This window comes from Lytechinus variegatus, chromosome 14 (genome assembly GCF_018143015.1).
Source record: "Lytechinus variegatus isolate NC3 chromosome 14, Lvar_3.0, whole genome shotgun sequence".
In the NCBI taxonomy this organism is placed as follows: domain Eukaryota; kingdom Metazoa; phylum Echinodermata; class Echinoidea; order Temnopleuroida; family Toxopneustidae; genus Lytechinus; species Lytechinus variegatus.
Genome location: NC_054753.1, coordinates 30,143,260 through 30,161,318, shown reverse-complemented (window position 1 = coordinate 30,161,318; position 18,059 = coordinate 30,143,260). Strand labels below are relative to the sequence as shown.

The window sequence follows — 18,059 nt, the reverse complement described above, 5'->3', positions numbered from 1 at the left end:
TCATAATCGCAAGGTTGTGTGTTCGAATCCCAACTCTGTCATTGTCTCCACTTTGATAAAAAGGCCCAAGAGTGAAATCTGTCGTCTATTACCTCAGCCACTATGACTGAATAATCTAGACGTAAAATGTTTCCAAGGTAATTGGGTATATACCAGCTTGGCGTTTTACCAGCAAAATGCTGTCCTGCCGAGTTACCACAAACAGAAAACAGAAACAGACTATAAGCAGACTATGTGAAATTCTGTGTGGAGCACTGTTTGTATACTGTGAACTCAATGTGTGACACAGTGTAAACATACTGTGCGACCAATTGTGAGCGAATTCGTGTGGCAAACTATGAATACGATGTGTGCGACACAGTGTGAGAATACTGTGAACAAACAGCGTAACACATCATAAACACGATTTGGAGCAATGTGTACACCGTGTGGCACATTGTGATTACATTGTTACAAACTATGAACACAACGTGTTACACAATTTAGGCACACTGTGTAACACACTATAACACACTGTGAACAGACCGTGTAGCACACTCGAAAAAAGATATGTGACACTGTATTCATCCGACCACACAAAAGAGATAATTGATAGACTAATGGGAATTGGAAATGTCAAATATGTACCGGTTCAATTCATTCAATTTTTATTTCAAGATTTACTTTCTTCCGATTGATATTTCAATGTCATATAGAATATACAAATCAATAATATCATTAATATACAAAATAATGAATGTAAAATACATTATGTAAATTATGTACATGGAAGAAGGCGTAAAAAAACCCAGAAAGCAAGTGCTGGTTCCGGGTAACGCCTGTAAAACTATATGACAAAAAATAATTGAAAAAAAGAAGGGCTAATAGTAGGGAAAGAGAGAGAGAAGGGAGAAAAAAGAGAGGCGAGCAAGCAAGTAAAAACGGGCATGAAATACTTCGCATGATACATGATCAAAACAGTCCAGCAGGCACATTTTGATATACTTACAAAGTAGCAAGAAGTGTATAGAAACCTAGTCGTCTCAACTCTTGGAATAATGTTATAATTTAGTTTAACATCTACATGACCAAAATCGATGTGCCTGGCGAAGTTTCGAAATATCATATAATTACATTTTAATTTTCACAGTTAATTGATAGCTTATTTGCGCTAAACCATTGGCAGACATTTGCTAATTCACTGTTAGCAACGTTACATATTTGATCAATATTTCTATTCGAATATATAATGTTTGTATCATCAGCATATAAAAGATAAAAATTTTGACGAATGATATCGGTCATGAATAAACTGAATAAAAAGGAGGGGCCAAGTAATGACCCTTGAGGCACCCCACATGTGATTGTATTGTAGTCTGACTGAACATTATTATATACTGTGCATTGTTGGCGATTAGAAAGATAAGTACAAAAAGGTCATGTGCAATTCCACGAATGCCATACTTAGTTAACTTATACAGTTATACAATAATGCTTGCACACATTATTAGGATGGGGGCATACGGTACGGATGTATTTCACAAACTCATGAATCAAAATATCACAGATAATTTTTTTACTGTTGGCATTACTTCTTTACAGTTAATAATATACTAATCGCAAAATTCTTCGATTCACAACCTATAGCTGTCCCATACAACAACTACCGTATTTCAAACAACTTTAGGTGAAGAAATATGTTTGTGAATGACATTTCCTGTTGAAATGTGTATTATTAGTTAAAACTTTTCCACTTTATATGCATGTATACATATGCCTAAACATCCCTAATGCATCAGTATCGCTATCAAGAAACACATTGGTCGTGCGTACATTTCCGAATATTTATACAAAACGCTACAGTCCATTGGTCCTGACGGAATAAAACGACCAGTGATATTTTATGATAAAGAATGTATAGACCCTATGCACTGTCGCCATCTTAGAGGCTGAAGCCATTTACTTGCATGCAGTGATCTGCAGCTGACGCATCTCTGTCAACTCTATGTATGCGTATTCCTATATCCTCTGAGTGAGGGCGCTATGAGATTATGATGTCATATGCATTGTTAGATATATAATGAGAGTTGAGATGGTTTAATTTCACGGTTGACGTTTCCTTTCTCTCCATTTTCTTGAATTCAAATTGACTCATATCTTACTGTTTATTTCCTATTCGTGTAATGCCAACTCGTCTACCATCATTTGGTCTAATGTCAGTTCATCCACTATCCACATGTTCTAAATGCTATTTCGTCCAATCGCCATTTCGTCTAATAACCAGTGGGTCTAATTGGACTATGTGTTAATTGTGCAAAATTAACGAAAATAAAGTGGATATTGGACCAACTGGTTATGCGAAGATATGGTCATAGACGAATTGGTGATTAGACGGATGTTTTTTTTTGATCAAATGGTTGTTAGGCGAAATGTTGAGGGACAAAACGGCATTAGACTAAATACAAGTATACCATGTGGTGGGTGGACGAGTTGGCAGTAGACGAATTGGCAATTTACCAATCTGACTATAGACCTTTTCCATGATATAACGTCATATCCATAAGGTCTGTCGTCAGATTTGAGTTGGTTTGAATTTACGGTGCTTTGACGTTTTCCTTCTTCTCTCCTTTTTCGATGTCTACTCCGTTTGTCATCTCTGTTGCCGAGGGCTTCTCTTTCTTCTCTTCTATTTCTTTCTTTCCTTCGCCATCTTCCTCTCTATTTTCTGTCTCTTCTGGTCTGTAATGCCTGTGGTGAAATAGTTTAGTGCACGAGTAATTATGTGAACAAGGCAACTAAATGCAACAATATAGTACCCGTATTCTGAAGTCAAGTATATCTTAGATCATGTTCTATATCTGTGCGTTAAGTTAACCAGGGAGTTTTTGCAACACTGAGCAAACGTTTTCTGGATCACAATTAATATAATCTATAATGTCAATAGCCCTCCTTTTAAATTTAAAAACAAAAATCAGGGAATCAAAACAGCAGTGTCGTCCTGGGGAGCGTTTCATCAATATTTTCATCCGACAAGTTGTCAGATCTGACATCTTTCCATGATTTTGATTGGCTGAGAGGCACTGTTCGTATGGTAACTGTCGGATAAAATGGGACTTGTCGGATAAAACGTCCGACAAGTCCTTTCATGAAACGCCCCCCAGGACTCTGGGCTAACGACATGTTTGCAATTTATTGTCAGGGCATTTTCAATAGATTAACTATGTTGTAGCATGTATAGGGTCCATGGTTGTAGAATCCGTCCAAGTCGTTATTGCCAAAACAAGCTTTTACAGGAACCAGACACGTTGAAATGTTGTTTACATTGTATATTTCTTACGTTTACTTTTCTCTTTCCCAAGTCTTTGATGATGAAGAAGACAGCTTTCTACTTTACCCTTCCCAAACATTTAAGAATGATTTGAGAAAAGAAATGAGCTGATACAACTAATTCAGATCAGCGTTTGAATTAAACCAGACTCCAGAATAGGGCCTTTGACATTGTACTTGTGAGACAAATCTAGCAAACCAATGGATTGCAAAGGCGTGCAATAGAAGACACATGTCTGCGTGATGTCACAGTTTCGGCAATTCGTTGCTTCATAGATTTCGAAAACTGAATTAGATTACAAAAGATATACCCCTTGAATAGATGTATTCTACAGAAATTTCATTACCCCCCCCCCTTCCTCCCAGACGACTTCAGTTTTCATGGTAATGTTGACTGCGACTCGAGTGGGATGATAACACAACTTTTTGAGTCCTAAGTGCTAAACTGGGCGCGATTTCTTTTCCGTCAGTACTTGTGTACCCGACGCGAGAGGGAAGTATACTGTTGCCATAGCATAATTATTTTCATGAATAAGTGTATGGGGAATGACACTGTAATCGGGTTTATTTAGTCAGACTACGCCTCACGAATATTCATGGCGACGCGAAACGTTAAGATATATAGCGTAGTTTCTGGCCGACAAAGCAGCTCGATTGGTGTGGCGCAATCAGTAAGCCATTCTTGCCCACGAGTTCATAGACGCAGGTTCGAGTCTCACCTAGAACAGAATTTCAAAGATTTTCGTTTTTAATTAGGAATTAAGATAAGAGTCCGAGTCTAAAAAAAATATTCCTGATTCAAAGCCTCCAAAAACAGCCAGGTGCACAAGTACTGTCAGGGGGAAACAAAAACTCGCCAACTGGACTACCTCCCCAGCCAACTATACCACCGTTTTCTTACCTGTAAACTTTATAAGCCAGTACCCAAGCACTGAAGGTGATGATGCTGAATGGTCCAAAGAGCATCGGGTAGATGATGATCTGGAGGAATAGCTGAATATCGCTCTTGTAAGAAAACGCGATGAGGGTTAGAGCGAGGCCGACGTGTTGCGCGCCGGTCTCGAAGGCGATCGTCCGACTCTGGCGGTGGGGTTGTCGAAGTAGTCGGGCGATGGAATATCCCATTCCCCAGCCGATCCAGAGGTGGGCGATGCTAGCCACGTAGAGCTTCCACGATGAGGTCCATATCTTTGGGTTGATGTAACTGGTGATGAAGATACTTACGATGATACCAAGCATACCGATGGCACCGAAAGGCTGTGAAATAAGTAAAAAAATGAAATATTTTTAACTAACTTTTCTTACTTAATGATTTACAAAAAAATACGGCATCTACATCACGCCACCCATTTAGGCTAAATCGCACGCCCGTCAAAATCTTCGGTTAGTGGTCAGAATTGTTAATTATATTCAAGTACCATCAACTAGTGACACACCAATATTAGGAAAGTTAAATTTGCAAAAAATATTTTAAACACTATGATTAAAATTTTGCATTTTTTAGCCATTACAACTGCTTTTAGATTTTTCAAGTTTATAAGCAAAACAAAAACCCGCAAATATTTATCTTGATTTATCTTGAACGCAATCAAATAAATCTGGTTGTAAATTAGAACATTAGTCGAAAGAATCACATTTTTTTTAATAAACCCCTCAAAAAAAGTTATGCAACTCAAGTTTGAATGCTAATAAATTTCTTAGTGTGCCATTATCATATGTAAAAGTGGTATCATTTGAAAGTATGATTATTCCTCTTTACGATCATGTGTCATTTGTAATGCTAGTGTTATTATGAAATACACAGACATGATAAATATGCAGCAATGTAAAAAATGAAATGCTGCCAAATTCATTGCCATGTCATGCTTGAGTTCTGCAACTCAAACTGCAAGTTTGAGTGCTAATAAATTTCTTAATGTGCCATCATCATGTGTAAAAGTTATATCTTTAGAAAGCATGATTATTCTTCTTTACAATCATGTGTCATTTGTAATGCTAGCGTTATCATGGAATACACAGACATGATAATACGCAGCAATGTTAGAAATGAAATGTTGCAAAATGCGTCGTTTCCAATTGTTTCGAGGATGGACCGAGTGCATTCACTGTCACCAGCATTGTGGAAATTCTATAGAAATGGAGACTCTTGTTAGAAATCAATGCATTTTGCAACATTTCACTTCTGACTTTTATCAATGTTCAGGGTGATTGCATATTCCATGATTACATAATCACAGCAAATGGCATGTCTTTGTAAAGAGGAATAATTCAGCTTTCCAATGATACCAGTTTCATCTTTTATACTTCATTAACCAAAAAGGTATTATCCCCCAAAACTGAGTTGCAAAAAAATTTTGAGGGGTTTATATATGATTCATCATATATTAAACATTTTAGGGTATATATCATTTTTCAAAGTTGGCTTTGCAAGGGATTGTTTTGGAAGATAACAAAGCTGCAGCAGAATATGTCTGACCCAAAATAATCCTTACAAATCCACCAAAAAATCAGGAAGCTTCTCATCAATGAATTGGTTGTGACCATTTTGAGGATCGGACACATACTCCCAAAGAGCTCCCCCTCAAAAAACAAAACAATATAAAAATAAACCTTCTCGTCTAAGTATCTGCTCCTGTTGCCCACCCCTTCTTTTCGATATTCACACTGTCGTCCTCCTTCTATCCTCTGTCTCTACACCCACTCTCTCTTTTATTGTAATTTTCACCACTAATTCTCCTTCAGTAAATAATGTTTTATAAATACCTACGAGATCTGTTGTCCTTTACATATTAAGATTAAGTAAGGCATAAGTAATAAAACAAAAGTAAAGGGTCTTGCCTCTAATACAAGCTTTATTTTTTTTGTTTAGGGGGGGGGGCAAGCCCTCTGTTTTACTATTAATTGCTAAAATCAACTGAGACAATTCTAGTTTTATAATAATGTCGTATATTATCTCTTTAATACTTTTTAGTATGTTATGTTATGTTTATAGCAAATGCAATAAATTCAATCAGCCGGCATCGTATACCTTTCCGATCAGGGTTGCCCACTTCTTCGACTTCCATCTGAGTAACATGCCTAGACCTACGGGGCCGATGATGGTGACGAGTGTGATGACGATGTCGGTGTATGGGATTACGTTGCCTCCACTAATCCATCGTCGACTGTAGATGTAGAGGTTGAGGGGCATTGATCCCATGGCCACGATGGTCGAGATCGTTGTCATAATCACGCTATATATCGATAAATTGAATACCCTTATAAATCACTTTGTCATAGGCATATTTATGATGCAATTAGGCGAAAAACAATAGGAAGGTCTCACGATTTACATGTCTGTATTGTTAGTTCTATTTATTTTCTTAGCATGCTTAGGTTTGATTAATGATTGAATTGTATTATAGACAACTTTATAATTCTCCTCAGGTTTTGCTAACAATTTGAAATCAACTTCCAAAGCATTCAGAACAAGAAAGCGGACGTTGGAGCACTGACAGTTTCTGCCAATCCGGACATCTTAATTGGAACGGAGACATATGGTTAAAGTCAGAAGTGCAGTTCTGAAATATTCCCAGTGGGGAAAATATCATCAAAAGGGACCGTCAAGTTCAGACTCGTTGGTGGTGTTCTCATTGCGATAAAGGACAGCTTTTTATTTCAACAACTTTCTAGTGATGTCGAATGAGAGGATGTCTTCATTAAACTATCACTGAGTTGGATGCAAACTTCTGGTGATCGGTGCCCTGTATTGACCTCCTTCCAGTTATACTTCGTACACGGAAAGGGGGGGGGGGGGGTGTTGCACCCACAAATGTAATAACGCCCACAAATGTAATAACACTTTACCCACAAATGTAATAACGCCCACAAATGTAATAACACTTTACCCACAAATGTAATAACGCCCACAAATGTAATAACACTTTACCCACAAATGTAATAATTTATGATCGCCCACAAATGTAATAATGACTTTACCCACAAATGTAATAAATTTGAAGGGATTTTTGGTGAATCCGTTCTAAAACTAAAATCGTATAGTAATGCGTTCATATAGCACAAAAGTGCAAAGTCTTTGTTTTTCAGACCGGGTTAATAAAACATCAAAGTACAAGTCCAAAGTCTTTCTTCCAGACCCGGTTGTTTAAAAAATTATAATATAAATCCAAAGTCTTTTTTCCAGACCCGGATGTTTAAAAATATAATGAAAGACCAAAGTCTTTTTTTCCAGACCCGGTTGTTTAAAAAATTGTGATATAAATCCAAAGTCTTTTTTCCAGACCCGGTTATTTCAAAAATTATAATATAAATCCGAAGTCTTTTTTCCAAACCCGGTTGTTTCAAGAATTTTAATAAGTCTAAAGTCTTTTTCCTGACCCAGTTATTTCAAAATTTATGATATAAGTCCAAACTAAGAAATAATGTCTTTGTTGTTGTTTCAACTTATACGGTGTATAATGTGAATATATGCACTAAGAGTAAATTGAGAATCAAGCGTAGTCTTTTCTCCAGACCCGGTTACCTGTTATTTAAACATTATAAATAACAGTTTAAAAACAGTATAAAGACCCCATAATCTTATTAATGCTGGATATATAGCGTAGTCTTTCAGCCCGACCATTTTTTTCTTTAAAAAAAACGCTAATAGTAAGAATTAAAAAAAATCAAAGTTTAAGACCAAACAAACCTTCAACCTAAGAACCTGTTTTAAAAGAGGTTAAGAGTGTTGTCTGTATTCCAGACCTAAAACAGTTAAGAAAAAAACTTCTAACATAAGACCTTATATTCTTATTCTCGTGGAATAACACGAGTTTTAAAACGTACTCTTTCCTCCAGACCCGGCTATTAAAAAAAGTAACTGAAAAACTTCGAATCTAAGACCAAATTTCCAAAGTTTCACCCAGTAAAAATATGTCTTTTTTTAAATAATACTACTACCCCTACAAAACATTGTAATAACGCGTGGGTAAAGCCGATATCCTTTCTCCAGACTTGGTTACATTTGTAATATAAAATAGTTTTTACAAATATTCTAAAACGAATACCCTATAATTTAATTACTGTGGAACAACATGAAGACCGATTGTCGAAGATCGACTTTCCTCCAGACACAATTATTTCAGGAATAGAAAATCAATAAAACTCATCCCCCAACAACGAATCTAAAACCAACAATCCTCAAAATTAAGACCATGTATGTAGAAAAGCACACGTTAAGAGAGTTGTCTTTATTCCAGATCCGGTGATTTAAAAATGATTTAAACAATCCTAAAAAAAGGACTCATATTCTTATTCTTGTGGAATAAAACGAATATTATGCTTAGTCTTTCGTCTGGACCCGGTTATTTAAAAGATAAAGAAATATTGAAAAAAAAATGACAGCTGAGACCAATCTTCAAAATTAAACCCACTTAAAATGCTTGGGCTTCGAGTGTTGTCTTTACCCCTCATCGACGTATATTATAACTTTTAAAACGACCGGGTCTGAAAAAAAGACTTGGACTTATACTGTAATATTTCATTAACCGGGTCTGGAAAAAAGACTTTGAACTTTTGTGCTATATGAATGCATTACTATAGGATATTAGTTTAGAACGAATTCGCCAAAAATCACTTCAAATTTATTACATTTGTAGGTAAAGTCATTATTACATTTGTGGGTAAAGTGTTATTACATTTGTGGGCGTTATTACATTTGTGGGTAAAGTGTTATTACATTTGTGGGCGATCAAAAATTATTACATTTGTGGGTAAAGTGTTATTACATTTGTGGGTAAAGTGTTATTACATTTGTGGGCGTTATTACATTTGTGGGCGATTATTACATTTGTGGGTGTAACAGGGGGTTCCAACATTTCCGATAATATGGAGTATCCACACCGCAACGCATTTTAAGAAAACGGTTGCTCTATTGAAAATTCCCGTCATAAGAGAAGGGACAGATGTCAGGTCTTTGTCGAAATTGGTGAACCGAAAAAGCAGTTTCGTCCTAGGTTTCGGAGCTGACGACGAAAAAAAGCAAAACGGCGTTGTTAAGTGTCCGAGACGATACTACTGTTTTGATTAACCAATTTTCGACGAAGACTTCTAGGTTGTTCATTGCCATGATTGGCATTAGGCAATATGTTCTTGAATACGTCCTGAGTCGTGGTCTGGAGCAAAAACTCCACAATCACTCACCTAAGGCAGATATCCCCGTTTGTCCAGAACGTGTAGAGATTGGATGTGGTGCCTCCTGGACACGATGCCACGATGAGTGCCCCAAGCGCATATGGTGCTTCAAGGTTCAGGACAACTGCCATGATGAATCCAATCAAAGGCATCAGAACGACCTGACAGAGGAACCCCACGGCAACACCCACCGGTCGACGGAGCTGAGTCAAACAAAGAAAGTTATTATGAAGGAGAAACGATTTTTTTTTGGAGGGGGGGGGTGCGAGGCGTTTGCGTTTGTTTAATTGAAACTGTTATTTCTAGCCATTTTAACACTGTAAGCTATCCCTCAATTATATTGTAATAATAATGAAAGTGCTCAAAGAACATAATTGTACTTTAGGGGATTATTCAAGGACATTGTAATTTTATTTGTACCCATTTTCTTTCTCTATCTCTCTCACGCTTTCTTTCTTACTTTGCTATGTATTACATGAAATCAAGTTACATAGGTACACCATTCATGAACATTAATTTCGTTAAAATTGACCAAGGTTGTCACCACCAAACCTGTAAACAAATGCAGGTGTAAAGGCCACCCCACACCTTGCGATTTGCCTACAACCTGAATTTTCAATAAAACATCATACAATTAAAGAGAATATTAAATCATCAAAACAAATTATAGGCCAACGTTCTGAGTACTTAAAACAAAACTTAGTGGTTGTTTCGTTACTCTTGATAGTGACAAGAGAGAATTTGATTAAGAATCATAATGACGTCACAGCAGTCGTATTACATGTACTAGGTAATGTTTGTTAGTCAATTTGGTTCGTAGAATGATAGTCATTACTTCGAACTAAGGAGTTGCACTGATATAAAACGTTGATGGCAGTATTCTGATAGTTTAATGAACCTAGAAAAAATAATTACAATTTAGTTTGATTTATTATCATAAAATGTTTAAATGTCACTATGTTCCTTGATCGGGTCGTATAACAATCGTACGGTGTCCTATATCCTTAAGTTAGTCACCCATCTAGGGTCCCATAACACAAAGGATAGCGATTAATCGTACACTGGATATTCATACTTGATTGTATATTATAATCAATGGAATCAATCGTAGAAAAAATGTTCTACAATCATAGCTAAGCTTTGTGTTACGGTCCCCAGATCTCTTTCACTGTTACCATGGTTACTGTTTATTTACCACAATTTTGAAGTCTTTGACATCAATGGCCGCTCCCATCGCCACCATAGTTAGTCCCAACGTGATCCCTAATACGCACTGATTGGCCAACTTCAGTTCATCGATATTCTTATGACCCCCGCCTTTCGCATCGCCGCCGTCACCATGGTGACCACAATCACTTCCGGTTGAGTTTGAGCTGGCGATGGTCGACAGAACTTCGGTTGTTATTCCGATCGCCGTCGACATCATTGATTCTGTCGTCGTTGTCCTCGTGGTCGTCGCTACCGTTGCCATTGCTTCCGTCGTTGTAGCCATCGTTGATGGGAGAGATCTTGTATCACTGTTAGTCTTTAATCTTTTCTCTGGTCTTGTTTAGAAACAGTATTTTATAAAATCTGGGGGAAGATAACGGTAGGATTGGTTCATTTTCGATTTAAAAAAAATGGTAAAGGTGTAATGGTGTAACATATACCCTGTCAGAATTTTACGATTAAATTTACTGTAACAGTAACATATTCAACAGATCTGGATTATGAGTCCATCGGCATCCAAATTCACTCATAGCATAATAACTTAAAGGACAAGTCCACCCAAACAAAAGGATAGTTTAGATAAAAAGAACAAAAATCAAAGAATCATAGCACTGAAAATTTCATCAAAATCGGATGTAAAATAAGAAATTTATAACATTTTAAAGTTTCGATTATTTTCACAAAACAGTTATCATGGTTATATGCACATCCTGGCCACAATGCAAATGAGGGGACTGATATGACGTGATGTTTTTTTAATAGAACATTATGAATGTTTGAGAGGTCAGTAAAATTTTTCTAACTCACAAGGTAAATTAAAAGGTTTTCCATCAGATGTTCTTTTTATCAACATACTTTTGAACCTCCTCTTTCACCTTCTACCGCTTTGCAGGATCGCCAAGAATATACTTTTACTTTTCCAACCATAATGACAAACCAACATCCATGTTTTGTTTGTCCTTGTTTTTATTTTTCTTTGTTTTTCTATTTTTTTAAGGGGGGGGGTATTCAATCATCCGTTTGGAAACAAAACAGGCCCATCTTTAGATCCGTGCTTGATCCCCCTCCCCCCGAAATGCAACCGCTTTCTTCGATTGATGCTTGGTTTAAGAACACTAGTAGAGTCACCCAAATTGAGTTTCAATCCAATCAGTATCGCATCCATATTAGATTTATAAAGACAATGACTGTCTCAAAACGAAAGGAACTCAGTTCAGCTTTCAGGGGAACGACGAAATTTTCACCCCCCCAAAATGGCTTCAGATTGGCTTGAGGAATGATCATGTGATGCTCGATCGACCATTACTCGTATTCATTGACCCTGCAAATGGCTAGCTGTCGCCAAGCCTTAAGAATTTTCATCGTAAGATGGCGCACTAGCAACTGTCAAAAAAATCATATGAAGTGTAGGCATTCAGGACACTGATATGTCCTCAATGACAATTTTTTACCGTTTTTTTTTTCAATGAGTTATCGAAAGAGTGGATGACTAAGATTTCATATCTTTTACGCAGCAAAATTATGGATGCCATCTAGAATCGATTGCGATATTATGTAACAACAATGTCAACTTTTTGTTAGTTTTTTTTTCTTAAATTTTAGCTGATCCAAATCGATCTAAAAGAGATTTAACTGTAATACAACAAACAAACAATAGTCGAGAACAGAAGGCATCACAAGATTATAGTGAAGAAAGACAACATAGTTTTACTTTCATTTCTATATCATGTATATTTTGGGGCACAGACTGAAATATTGAAATACATGTTCTTTCACCTATGTGTCCGTCTTCGCAAGCAATTATTCAATAATTATCACATTTGTGGGTGTAACACCCCCCCAAAAAAAAAATGGTTCACTACACAAACAATGAGGGTGATTTCGGTCCCGTAAAACTAGACAAGCACAAAAAGTGTTTCGTTACAAAATGTAGGGCATTTTCTTTATGCATTTATTTTTTTAACACCTACCAATTCGTTGGGATGGTACTTCTAGATCTTCAAAAAGCATTTGATACAGTTAATCACGGCATCTTATTGAAAAAATTACAAATATTGGGTTTTAACCAGGCTACTGTAGCATGGTTCAAATCCTACTTGTCGAATCGACATCAAGTAGTTGCTATTCGCGATATTTGTTCCAAAAGTATGCCTATAACGTGTGGAGTTCCACAGGGAAGTATTTTAGGCCCAATCCTATTTTCAACTTATATCAATGACATGTCTATTTGTATAAAAGCTGGCTGTAAATTATTATTGTATGCAGATGATAGCGTACTACTTTGTTCAAATTCCAACCCAAAATTTGTTGAGGAAAAACTTAGCGAACAGCTGTCTACATGTGTCGATTGGATGACTGATAATAGATTATCGTTACACTTAGGCAAAACCGAAAGCATTCTGTTTTGTTCTAAAAGTAATCATAAAACTTCATTTGAATTTGAAGTATCATACAATAATAAGATAATTCAGAGGAAAGAATCTGTAAAGTATTTAGGCATTGAGTTGACTAGCTCCCTTACTTTCATCTTTATTAGAATCAATCGTAAAAAAGGCGAATGCCCGTTTGAAATTTTTGTACAGGTATCAAAGTTGTATGGATCAAAAAGCAAGGCGTATTCTCTGTTTTGCACTTATTCAGAGTTTATTTGACTATGCTAACCCTGCTTGGTTTAGTGGCATAAGCGAAGTCGATAAAAAGAAGTTGAAAATTATACAGAATAAAATGGTTAGATTCATTAACTGTTCTGATCCCAGAACCCATGTTGGCTATACCGAACTCACTGGAGCAGGTTTTCTTGAAGTCAACAAAAGATCAAAGCAGCTTATTTTGCACCACGTGCATAAAATCTATCACAATAGATCGAATCATTACATTGGATCAAACTTTAATCTCGTTACCGAAATACATAACTATGATACAAGAAACAGCCATTTCAACTTTTGCTTACCAGAAAGGATAGGGAGTATTGGTAACTCCTTTTATTACAATGCTATAAAACATTGGAATTCCCTTCCCAATTGTATAAAGGAAATAGGAAACTTTTTGCATTTTAAGAGGAAATTGAAAGAATATCTTTCACTTGAGAGTCAAAAAGAAGATGCAAATGATATGTTATACGGTTGATTTAGCCTGAATACTGACCTAGGTCTTTTCTCTTCTCTACCAGGTATTTTTATGTATTTTACATAGTGTGATTGAAGCTTCGATATGTCCTTTCTTCTATTCTTTCTATTTCTTTTATCTCTTCCTATTCTCCTCTTCGTGTTGTTATTGTCGTCACCGTTTTTGCTGTTGTTCTTCTCCTTATTTATTTTCCTTCGTTATCAGTTTCTTCCGTCTCCTTTTCTATACTCCTCGTTCCCACTATTCTTCTGTTGCTCCTCTTCCTTCTCCTTCTCCTTCTTTTCTTCTTCTTCTTCGTTATATTCTTGTATATATCTTATTTATTGTCTATATATCTTATTTATTGGTAATACTAAATTCTGATTTTTCCCTTCATTTTTAATATGTAAATAGTATAATTGAACCATTTTATTATCTTAATTCAGGACCCCACTGGAAATAAGCTTTCGAGCTTTCGTGGGTCATCCTGTGCAAGCCTGTTGTTTAAATGCTACTGTATATATTATGTTATGGTGACTTGCCAAATAAAATCAATCAATCAATCAATCAAAAATTCTGGGAGGTGCTGCCTATGGACATGATACACACAGCACCTCTAAATGAAAATCCTGGGTGCTTCAGCACCCTCGCTTCACAGGGCCATGTTTTCCCACGAATTCGAATGTAGTGATTTATTGCATTAGCACTTGGTAATAACTGGAGATGTCAGGTTGTAAAATGAAGCTAGCCTCTTTGTTATCGTACCGAAAACATGAATTATGGTGGAAATCAGTGCAGGAACATGAAGGTGATGATGTCCCTTCATTAAATAACTACCTATACTCCACCAATGTATTATACTATGAATGAATGAATGAATAGATTAATGCATAAATGAATGAATAAATGAATGAATGAATAAATGAATAAACAAACAAATAAATGAATAATTAAATAAATAAATAAGTAAAAAAGTAAGAATATGAATAAATAATTCAATATAATGAATGAATAGATAAAGTGAATAAATAAATAAATACATAAATAAATAAATAAATAAATAAATAGATAAATAAATAAATAAATAAATAAATGAATAAATAAATAAATAAATAAATAAACAAATGAATAAATAAATAAATAAATGATGAAAAGTTAATACTGCTTTGTTGATGACAAACTGCCGTGCCTCAAATTTTACATTCCCATTGCAAGCATTATTTTTAAAAAATTTACTCAGAAGTTGACGGGCAACTGAAAATCAAAACCCCATTTTTTTACTTCAAACATGATGGCTTCCGCTTGTTTGACAATATCCTAGGGGAATTTTTCAGGTTTTGCCCGAACCCATTTTTCATTCCGTCTGCTGTTTCCTGCGATCAAAGTCATATATATCTATAAAATGTAAGACATCTTTATTTCTAGGCAGTAACAAGTTTTTACGACCAAGTAAAAAAAATAAAAAGAAAGGGAAAATTGTAAAATATGATATTTTCTAAATATCAAGTCAAAATCTATGACATAATTGGAGTTTTCTATTAAAATGGTAAAAATTTTGCTCGCTCGTTTCGTTCGCTCGCAACTTTTTTTTAAATTGAGGTTGTTAGATTACCAGAGGCTAATGAGTGCGAAGGAAAAATGATAATGTGAGATGATATAAACTTAATGCGATTAAATTTTAGTGTTATCAATCGACGAACCAGAAAATCGAATATTAAGCGTGACATACCTGCATGAAATGTATAAGGAGTCCAATGTCAATATCTATTTTCAAATATCGTATCTATGCTTTCAAAACGTTCAAAAGAACATGCTGGCAACTCATTTTCAATGTGAAAATATCGGTTGTTGCGGGTAGTTGCTTTGCTATCACTTAAAAAAAAACGCGTTATCTTTTTTTAGCACGCTATTTGAGGATGTCACTCTAAAAATCTTTTATATACTTTTTAGCAACTGTTAAAAAGTTGAAGAAAGTTGTTGAAAAGTTTAATGATAGTTGTCAAAGTGATGGGCCCAAACAATATGTGCTTTAAATTTTAAGCAACAATTTTACCTGAAAATCTACGCCCTTTTTTCTATTGCTGATCTGCCAATAAGCAACATCAAGGTAAAAAAAAAGAAACTTATAACATCGACATGTCAATCGTTCCAACACTGTAAAAAATATTGGGCAAAATTTTAACCAGCACGAGGGTAATTATGTATCCAACCAATTTTGGGCAGTATTTTACCCAATGCGGGAAGCATATTGTCCAGTAAGGTTAAAATATAAGCAGAAATTACTTTAGAACGAGCAAAATTTCCATCACATTGGATAAATAACAATGCCTAAAAGAAATGCCCATGGTTGGATACATAATTACCCTCATGGAACATTTTTACCCAATATTTTTAAGAGTGAAGGTCGAAAAGGAAGGAGTGAGAGGAAGGGGGGGGGGGGGGTAACGTTCACAAGCAGAAATTCATATCCTCTTTCTTTTGTCAGTAGCGGGCCAAGAATGAAATGAAATCCCGATTTGAACACTGAATGACAACCGTTGATTTTACTTCAGAAAAGCCCCTTGTTTTCATTACTAAGATGGTGAAGAACGTTCATAAGTTTTTCGAACATATAGCTATTGTGATAATTACATTAAAATCACGACAGTTGCTCAGTTGAGCGGGGGAAAATATGAGTAAGATAAGAGACCTTCCCAGTTAAATCTTTGTTGATGATTGGCGGGCGCACAGTAAGTGTACAGTGATAACCACACCAGTCTTTTACTTCGGTGATAATTTATTTTTGGTGTTAACTGAGCACCTTTGGGTGATTCTACATCTCATTCGATCGTTACTTCTACTCTCATTTGGTGTCATGTATAATCTCTAGAATGTAATTTTAACACCTCATGATGAGGTCCTCTATAAGGAAACCAACTGGTGTAAGTTTTAACACCTTACTTTAACAAAAATGAATACTCTTAAAGTAAAAAAATAAGAATTCAATTCAATTCAATTTGTTTGATTTCATTTTCAACAGAATAAAGAAAGTGGTCATATAGAATGACAATTGCAAATGAAACTTATGCAAACAATATAAGTTGAGGTAGGTACGATACATTTTCCCCCCGTAAGTAAAACATATATACGCAAATTGTCATAAACATAAAGATCTGAGAAAATGAAGTCATTCACTAAGAATCAAAAATGCTTGTAGAGTGTGCACCCCTCTAAATAATTACTGTAGAATTGCCTACGAAGACGGACATGGAGGTAACAGAACAGAAGAGCAGAAGAACAAAGAAAGGAAAAGAAAAGGGAAACACACACAAGGGATACGAAAACATAAGAAAAAAAGAAATAAAGATAAGAGCAGCAGGACTTCAATGTTGAAAGAAAGTGAAAATAAGTTTAATGGTACGAATTAAGAAGCTACATACCATTTAAGGAAGAAGCAGATCAAATCCGGTGTTTCATCTTGTTGGTCACTGAGCGACTTAGAATATTGTTGAATCACGTGTGCATTCCAGTCCCCAAGAAGTAATCTCTGAAGAAGTTCAATTTTCCCCCTTTGACATTGTTAGATTGAATTTGCTGATGCGTCTGTCGCGGCTGCTGACTCATTTGCTCGCGAGCATGCTCAGAATTCATCGATGTGCTATCGACTCTAAAAACTCTAACAACTTGTCATTCTCAGCATTTATGTAAAAGTAAAATTGAAATTACAGATAAAAACCCGCTTTGCACGACAGTTATTAGATAATACCCGACCTCACTAACGACTTAAACCGACTTCATACAGACCAATAACGAACTTATACTGACCTAGTACCTACTCATACCGTCATCCCCAACTGAAAAAGAATACATTGTCCAACAGTATGTGCCACAGTGTATTCACAATGCGGAACACAATGTTAAATCACCTTGACTTTGTTCAATATGAGCATTTCCACAGTGTGAATCACATTTTCACATAGTCGACACTGTGAACACGATGTGAACGGTCACATTGTCGGGGTGTCCACAGTGTGGAAATATCTTGTTAAATTTGAGCATATTATTAACAATGTGAATAATGTTTTCGCATAGTGTGCTATGCGAATACACTGTGATCACGCTGTTTTCTTTCAAGCAGAGGCATACCAACCTTCTGCCGACCTCATACCGACTCACAGCGATTTGTACCGACATCATAACGAACTCATCGGACCTCATACCGACTCTTAACGACCCATGCCGACCTCATACCGACTCATTCCGAATTCCACTGACGCGCGCCGACTCAT

At 35.9% G+C, this 18,059-nt stretch overlaps 1 protein-coding gene across 1 annotated transcript; it reads right to left on the bottom strand.

Moving 5' to 3' along the window:
- Positions 1–624: 624 nt before the first annotated feature.
- Positions 625–17,337, bottom strand: LOC121428123 (ileal sodium/bile acid cotransporter-like). Its single transcript, XM_041624713.1, has 6 exons — positions 17,211–17,337; positions 10,673–11,049; positions 9,487–9,680; positions 6,335–6,539; positions 4,208–4,563; positions 625–2,727 (listed from the first exon to the last, which is right to left on the bottom strand). Exons 2-6 carry the CDS (start codon positions 10,967–10,969, stop codon positions 2,574–2,576), a joined length of 1,206 nt encoding a protein of 401 aa, XP_041480647.1. The 5' UTR covers positions 10,970–11,049; positions 17,211–17,337; the 3' UTR covers positions 625–2,573.
- Positions 17,338–18,059: the final 722 nt, after the last annotated feature.

What these genes read in the sequence shown, in the direction of transcription:
- LOC121428123 (XM_041624713.1), bottom strand. Translation starts at nt 10,969, where the DNA reads ATGGCTACAACGACGGAAGCAATGGCAACGGTAGCGACGACCACGAGG. An exon ending in GGGCAACCCTGATCGGAAAG is followed by an intron (nt 4,564 to 6,334) that starts GTATACGATGCC and finishes CTTATTTCACAG; the next exon opens with CCTTTCGGTGCCATCGGTAT. An exon ending in CTGGCTTATAAAGTTTACAG is followed by an intron (nt 2,728 to 4,207) that starts GTAAGAAAACGG and finishes ATTTCACCACAG; the next exon opens with GCATTACAGACCAGAAGAGA.